Source organism: Oncorhynchus keta, chromosome 37 (genome assembly GCF_023373465.1).
Source record: "Oncorhynchus keta strain PuntledgeMale-10-30-2019 chromosome 37, Oket_V2, whole genome shotgun sequence".
NCBI lineage: Eukaryota > Metazoa > Chordata > Actinopteri > Salmoniformes > Salmonidae > Oncorhynchus > Oncorhynchus keta.
The window spans coordinates 17,846,992-17,854,491 of NC_068457.1; the positions used below are offsets into that span (position 1 = coordinate 17,846,992).

General features: G+C 45.2%; 2 protein-coding genes across 5 annotated transcripts in view; both read left to right on the forward strand.

Moving 5' to 3' along the window:
* Positions 1-2,977, forward strand: part of LOC118370278 (protein FAM163A-like) — a 10,118-nt gene extending 7,141 nt beyond the window's left edge. For both annotated transcript variants that reach the window (XM_035755230.2, XM_052499379.1), the window contains exons 2-6: positions 257-338; positions 566-586; positions 690-810; positions 947-1,132; positions 1,261-2,977. In XM_035755230.2, coding sequence (XP_035611123.1) covers positions 718-810; positions 947-1,132; positions 1,261-1,536 — 555 coding nt within the window. In that variant the 5' untranslated portion in view covers positions 257-338; positions 566-586; positions 690-717 and the 3' untranslated portion in view covers positions 1,537-2,977. The remainder of the gene's footprint in view (positions 1-256; positions 339-565; positions 587-689; positions 811-946; positions 1,133-1,260) is intronic.
* A 4,293-nt stretch (positions 2,978-7,270) lies between these two features.
* LOC118379952 (rab GTPase-activating protein 1-like) overlaps positions 7,271-7,500 on the forward strand; it is a 13,656-nt gene continuing 13,426 nt past the window's right edge. Inside the window, exons 1-2 of one of the 3 annotated variants that reach the window (XM_052499382.1) lie at positions 7,271-7,333; positions 7,372-7,500. The exon at positions 7,372-7,500 is cut by the window's right edge and continues 411 nt beyond it. The gene's annotated coding sequence lies outside the window, so the exon portion shown is untranslated. The other 2 variants (XM_052499383.1, XM_052499381.1) reach the window with 2 other exon arrangements.

Genomic DNA, 7,500 nt, shown 5'->3' on the forward strand with positions numbered 1-7,500 from the left:
TCCTGGCGACTGTACCTTTTTTGGAACACCATTATATTGATCTTACTGAGATCTCTCTCTCTCTCTCTCTCTCTCTCTCTCTCTCTCTCTCTCTCTCTCTCTCTCTCTCTCTCTCTCTCTCTCTCTCTCTCTCTCTCTCTCTCTCTCTCTCTCTCTCTCTCTCTCTCTCTCTCTCTCTCTCCTGCTGATAGGAGACTGATGTAGTTGAAATGGATGAAGAGATCCATGTTTTATCTTCTAACTCATCTTTCTGCAGGAGATCCAACCAGATGAGGTTTTGAGGCAGGACCCCGCCCCGATCTCTGCCTCCTCCCCCTCTCCACTACCTGTCTCCTGATGTGAGTTCTGGGCCTGTATCCACAAAAAAAGCGTCTCGGAGGAGTGCTGATCTAGCATCAGTTTAGCATTTTATTTCATGATGAATAAGATTGTATGGACAGATCCTAGATCAGCTATCATATCCTGAGGCACATGGTAGACACGGGCCCTAGCCTTAGTTCATTTAGATCATAGTTCTATCCCAACCAAACTAATTTAGGTCCTTTGATTGTCTTTGTTCTTGCAGGTATAGAACCCATTGCTGAACGTAAGTATTACACTCATTTAATGTGCTGTCAAGTTATAGTTAAGAACATAGAGTATAACTAACTACTTCTCTCTCTCTCCCCTCCCTCTCTCTCTTACTCCAGGGTTTGATGGAGAGTTGTAACCAGTTTAATGTCAGCAGGAACAGTAGTAATAAGTGGAGGACTTCTCGCCACAGTCATCCTGCTCTGCATTGTAGCAGTGCTGTGCTACTGCAGGCTCCAGGTAACCTGTGTGTGTGTGTCCATGTGACTGTGTGTATGTTTGTGTGTGCGTGTGCCCGTGTGTGTGTTTTATCTGCACAGTCTTTCATGAACAATAACTGATTGCAACAAAACCTCCCCTCCTTCACCAATTCCAGTACTACTGCTGTAAGAAAAATGAGTCGGAGGTGGACTTTGCTTCCATGGCTGGAGGAGGTGACAGAACGGGAGGAGGAGAAGGGGATGCTCAAGGGGAGGTTCAGGCTCACTTTGCCTGCAATGCCTGCAGCGCCCCTGGGATGGACAGCCTGGCTGTCACCCCTCTCTGCCTGGAGCCCCTGGAGGTTAGAGTACAGGACTAACACAAAACCCTGAACCTAGAGCTACAGTAGGCAGTTGATCCATACATAGAATTTGAATGACTCATTCTATTTCAATCATTCTATTTCTATGGTGATTGTGTGTGTTCCAGGTGGGCCCTCCTCCCAACTACTGCCCCACCTGCTCCCCCTTCTGGCTACGCCCGGGACTTAGTGACGAGCTGCACAACGGAACCGAGCGGCTGGGATTCCATACGTATCACTATGACAACCCCGGACTGTGTCAATCACTGCCCCTGTCAGACACACCGCAGGCGCCCTTCTTTTTGACCCAGCCCGGCCAATCCCCTTTGAGCTACTATAGCCCCGTTGACACCTACCCTAACACACCCTGCAGTAACAGACGCCCCTACAGCACACCGGTTTGACACACATGGACACACACACACACACACACACACACACACACACACACACACACACTGACGTCACACATACACTCATACAAACACTCCTTCTCCCAGGGGAAAGAGACCCAGAGACATCTAGAGTATCACCCATCCAGGGGAGAGAGCCACACACTGAACCCACAGACGGAGCCTCCTGATCGGGACAGAACTACACACGGACCCTTGTCTGGTGCAGCGGTGTGGAGTTCTGGTCATCTGGTAACCCATACAGTGGAGGAGATGTTGGGTTTGACTATGGGAGATGATGGGAGAAGATAGACGAGAGCAGCAACACACTGTTGTTTCTCTCTCTTTCTCTCGATCTGTCTTTCTCTCCCTCATTTTCCGTCATCTCTCTCCTCTGCCTGAAACCTGATAATGTGAACGAGGTGACTGACATGAGGGCTATATGTGTTTTCATTGTAAGTTTGTAAGATTTTTTTTTCTTCCAGAGTTTAAAGGAGCAGTATGTCCCTGGTTGACCCTTAGAATTTCTTTTTTTTTGCAGTTTTACATGTGATTTAAAAAAATATATATATTGTAAGGGGATATCCGGATGCATTATATATAATCCTGGCTAAAACAATACAAACACACAAACATTTTAGCCAACGAGGGCATCTGTTTGTCTAATTCTATGATGTTTCACTTGGCTCTTACCCTGTCCTTCAAAACAGAGATTCTGTACATTTACTAAAAGTTGTTCATCATGACACTGTTGATAATATAGACTAGTATTGATAAAAGAGATTTGACTGTTTTCACACAATGCACTTTTCTCACAGGGTGCGTCCCAAATTGCATTGTATTCCCTATATAGTACACTACTTTTGACCAGGACCCATATGGGTCTGGTCAAAAGTAGTGCACTATCTAGGGAACAGGATGCCATTTTCGACAAAGCCATAGTCTTCACATCTTAGTCTTCCTCACTTCTCGTCCTTTTGTAATTCTTTGTTAGAGAGTTGATGGGAAAATGGACATCTGTCTGTTCACGTGTTGATTTACTGGAAAAAAACACTCAAAGTTTGTGTTCACTGCTATGTAGTCACACACTCACACAAAGACACTGCTTGCTGCCTGTAGTCTGCCAATGAAGGTAACTTTAATATTGAATTCACTAATTCTATAATATATTTATTTTTTCTATTAAAGGTGGACTCTGAAAAATGACATCATCATACACAGCAGGGCAACTTCCTGCCTTCAGACAATTTGCACTGTTCATTGACACATGCCCATATTGGGAAGAGCCAGTGACAGATTATAATTTTGTTGTTGATGATGTCTCTAAACAGGAAGTTGACCCGAGGTGTACGAAGATGTCATGTAGCTGAGTCTCCCTTTAAAATGAACTCTCTGAAGATGAATTCCACGTTTAACACACAATGTTCCTTTTTGAAGATAAATGAATATGTATATCTGCCTGAACTAGTCTGTGTTTCTTCACTAACAATGAATCAAATAATATATACCATTTAGCAGACACTTTTATCCAAAGCGACTTGGGTGCATTCATTTATGGTTTTATAACGTATGGGTAGTCCCAGGAATTAAACCAACTCCTCCGCCGTTGCAAGGACCATGCTCTACCAACTGAGCACCGCAAATGAAAAGCAGACTCAGAAATTTGACAAATACATATAAATAAGCAATAACACAATGTCAGTCTAGACGCTGGCGCTATGATGCTTTGACACAACCTGGTTGTCCTGTGGGCCTTCTTTAAAGGTAGTTGGGGTATGGGGTCGTGTCTGTGAGTTGTGTGAACAGGACTTGTTCAGGATCACCTGTCTCACTCTGCTGTTGGCAGATAGAATTTAAAAGAAATATATATATTTCCCCTTTATTTATTGATTTACAATTGCCACCTGGCCAAGATAAAGCAAAGCAGTTCGACACAACACACACATGGAGTAAAACAAACATACAGTCAATAATACAGTAGAAACAAGTCTATATACGATGTGAGCAAATGAGGTGAGATAAGGGAGGTAAAGGCAAAAAAAGGCCATGGTGGCGAAGTAAATACAATATAGCAAGTAAAACACTGGAATGGTAGATTTGAAGTGGAAGAATGTGCAAATAATGGGGTGCAAAGGAGCAAAATAAATAAATAAATACAGTAGGCGAAAGAGGTAGTTGTTTGGGCTAAATTATAGATGGGCTATGTACAGGTGCAGTAATCTGTGAGCTGCTCTGACAGCTGGTGCTTAAAGCTTGTGAGGGAGATAAGTGTTTCCAGTTTCAGAGATGTTTGTAGTTCGTTCCAGTCATTGGCAGCAGAGAACTGGAAGGAGAGGCGGCCAAAGGAAGAATTGGTTTTGGGGGTGACCAGAGAGATATACCTGCTATATACCTGCTAGAGCGCGTGCTACAGGTGGGTGCTGCTATGGTGACCAGCGAGCTGAGATAAGGGGGGACTTTACCTACCAGGGTCTTGTAGATGACCTGGTGCCAGTGGGTTTGGCGACGAGTATGAAGCGAGAGCCAGCCAACGAGAGCGTACAGGTCGCAGTGGTGGGTAGTATATGGGGCTTTGGTGACAAAACGGATGGCACTGTGATAGACTGCATCCAATTTATTGAGTAGGGTACTGGAGGCTATTTTGTAAATGACATCGCTGAAGTCGAGGATTGGTAGGATGGTCAGTTTTACAAGGGTCTGTTTGGCATAGTGAAGGATGCTCTGTTGCAGAATAGGAAGCCAATTCTAGATTTAACTTTGGATTGGAGATGTGAGTCTGGAAGGAGAGTTTACAGTCTAACCAGACACCTAGGTATTTGTAGTTGTCCACATATTCTACGTCAGAGCCGTCCAGAGTAGTGATGTTGGACAGGCGGGCAGGTGCAGGCAGCGATCGGTTGAAGAGCTTGCATTTAGTTTTACTTGTATTTAAGAGCAATTGGAGGCCACAGAAGGAGAGTTGTATGGCATTGAAGCTTGCCTGGAGGGTTGTTAACACAGTGTCCAAAGAAGGGCCAGAAGTATACAGAATGGTGTCATCTGTGTAGAGGTGGATCAGAGACTCACCAGCAGCAAGAGCAACATCATTGATGTATACAGAGAAGAGAGTTGGTCCAAGAATTGAACCCTGTGGCACCCCCATAGAGACTTCCAGAGGCCCGGAAAACAGGCCCTCCGATTTGACACACTGAACTCTATCGGAGAAGTAGTTGGTGAACCAGGCGAGGCCATCATTTGAGAAACCAAGGCTGTCGAGTCTGCCGATGAGGATGTGGTGATTGACAGAGTCGAAAGGCTTGGCCAGGTCAATGAATAATGCTGCACAGTATTGTTTCTTATCGATTGCGGTTAAGATATTGTTTAGGACCTTGAGCGTGGCTGCGGTGCACCCATGACCAGCTCTGAAACCAGATTGCATAGCAGAGAAGGTATGGTGGGATTCAAAATGGTCGGTAATCTGTTTGTTGACTTGGCTTTCGAAGACCTTAGAAAGGCATGGTAGGATAGATATAGGTCTGTAGCAGTTTGGGTCAAGAGTGTCCCCCCCTTTGAAGAGGGGGATGACCGCAGCTGCTTTCCAATCTTTGGGAATCTCAGACGACACGAAAGAGAGGTTGAACAGGCAACAATTTCAGCAGATAATTTTAGATAGAAAGGGTCCAGACTATCTAGCCCGGCTGATTTGTAGGGGTCTAGATTTTGCAGCTCTTTCAGAACATCAGCTGACTGAATTTGGGAGAAGGAGAAATGGGGAAGGCTTGGGTGAGTAGCTGTGGGGGGTGCAGTGCTGTTGACCGGGGTAGGGGTAGCCAGGTGGAAAGCATGGCCAGCCGTAGAAAAATGCTTATTGAAATTCTCAATTATAGTGGATTTATCAGTGGTGAGTGTTTCCTATCTTCAGTGCAGTGGGCAGCTGGGAGGAGGTGTTCTTATTCTCCATGGACTTTACAGTGTCCCAAAACTTATTTGTGTTTGTGTTGCAGCAAGCAAATTTCTGCTTGAAAAAGCTAGCCAAGGCTTTTCTAACTGCCTGTGTATATTGGTTTCTAGCTTCCCTGAAAAGTTGCATATCACGGGGGCTGTTCGATGCTAATGCAGAACGCCATAGGATGTTGTTGTGTTGGTTAAGGGCAGTCAGGTCTGGAGAGAACCAAGGGCTATATCTGTTCCTGGTTCTAAATTTCTTGAATGGGGCATGCTTATGAATAACATAGACATCACTGCAACCTGGAGTCAGATGAGGCTATTTTAAAACAGTAATATTAGAACAAATAGTAAGAGTAAAGGATCATAAATGGTCACATATAAGTAAAGACAGTTTCATGTGTTTGTCTTTGTTTCCCTTCTGTTAATTAGAGGCTCCTGGTTCATCTGGAGAGCCGTCCCTGTGTTGTAGTTCAGAGATGTGATCAATCTATACAAAGCTCTGTGGGACCACAAGTCATTTACTGTCGCTGAGATATCGTGAATAAGAGACAACGTGGGTAGAATTGGGAGAGAGAGAGAGAGAGAGAGGAGAGAGAGAGAGAGAGAGGAGAGAGAGAGAGAGAGAGAGAGAGAGAGAGAGAGAGAGAGAGAGAGAGAGAGAGAGAGAGAGAGAGAGAGAGAGAGAGAGAGAGAGAGAGAGAGAGAGAGAGGGATAGATAGAGAGAGAGAGGGATAGATAGAGAGGGATAGATAGAGAGAGAGAGAGAGACATCTTCTGTGTTGTGTTCAGATGTATTGTAAGTATTACTGTAGTGGCAGGACCAGTTTAAACTCCTGACAAACCCCTTCCAGCCCTGGCCTTCTGGAGACAATAGCACTGTGAGGAGAGGCACCCCCACACACCCCCACACACACACACACACACACACACACACACACACACACACACACACACACACACACACACACACACACACACACACACACACACACACACACACACACACACACACACACACACACACACACACACACACACACACACACACACACACACACACACACACACACACACTAAACACTCCAGGGTAAATATCCTAAATACCAGGCATAGAACAGCATGAACCTTCTTACCTCATCATTAATATGCATCATTAATATGTGTGTTCTACGTGTGTGTGTGTGTGTGTGTTGACTGGGTTGGAGGGTTTCAGGGTGGAGGAGTGTGAATCTCTTTACAGGGAAGCAATAGAGAGAGACAGAGGAGGGTGAAGAGAATAAGAAATGGGAGGACAGCAGTAGGTGTGTCTGTGTCACACACCTCATATATATAAACCCCGTCAAACCTGTACCTCTTCATTTGTATGTGTTTCTGTGTGTGTTTCGTCCACTGCTGTTTCTGCCTGCTAGCTGGAGTGTGACTGTGTGTGTAGTCCACTGCTGTATCTGCCTGCTAGCTAGAGTGTGTCTCTGTATTTCATACACATGTTGGACTATGCCCTTGGACTTTACCTTTGGACTACCTGAGTTAGTTTACCTGGCTTTCAGCTGTTGCCAGGTTTTTCACAAGTACCGCCTCTGACCTGCTGGAGTTCACCTGTCTCTGGGTGTTGACCTGTGTATATCTGACTGACTGGGAGTTACTACCTCTGTCGGAGTTCACCTGTCTCTGGGTGTTGACCTGTGTATATCTGACTGACTGGGAGTTACTACCTCTGTCGGAGTTCACCTGTCTCTGGGTGTTGACCTGTGTATATCTGACTGACTGGGAGTTACTACCTCTGTTGGAGTTCACCTGTTAGAGGGAGCTCAGCTGTGTATCAACACGTGCCTCTCTGCTACTGGAGTTTACCTGTGTGAAGGAGTTTACCTGTGTGAAGGAGTTTACCTGTGTGAAGGAGGGTTACCTGTGTGAAGGAGGTTTACCTGTGTGAAGGAGTTTACCTGTGTGAAGGAGTTTACCTGTGTAAAGGAGGTTTACCTGTGTGAAGGAGGTTTACCTGTGTGAAGGAAGTTTACCTGTGTGAAGGAGTTTACCTGTGTGAAGGA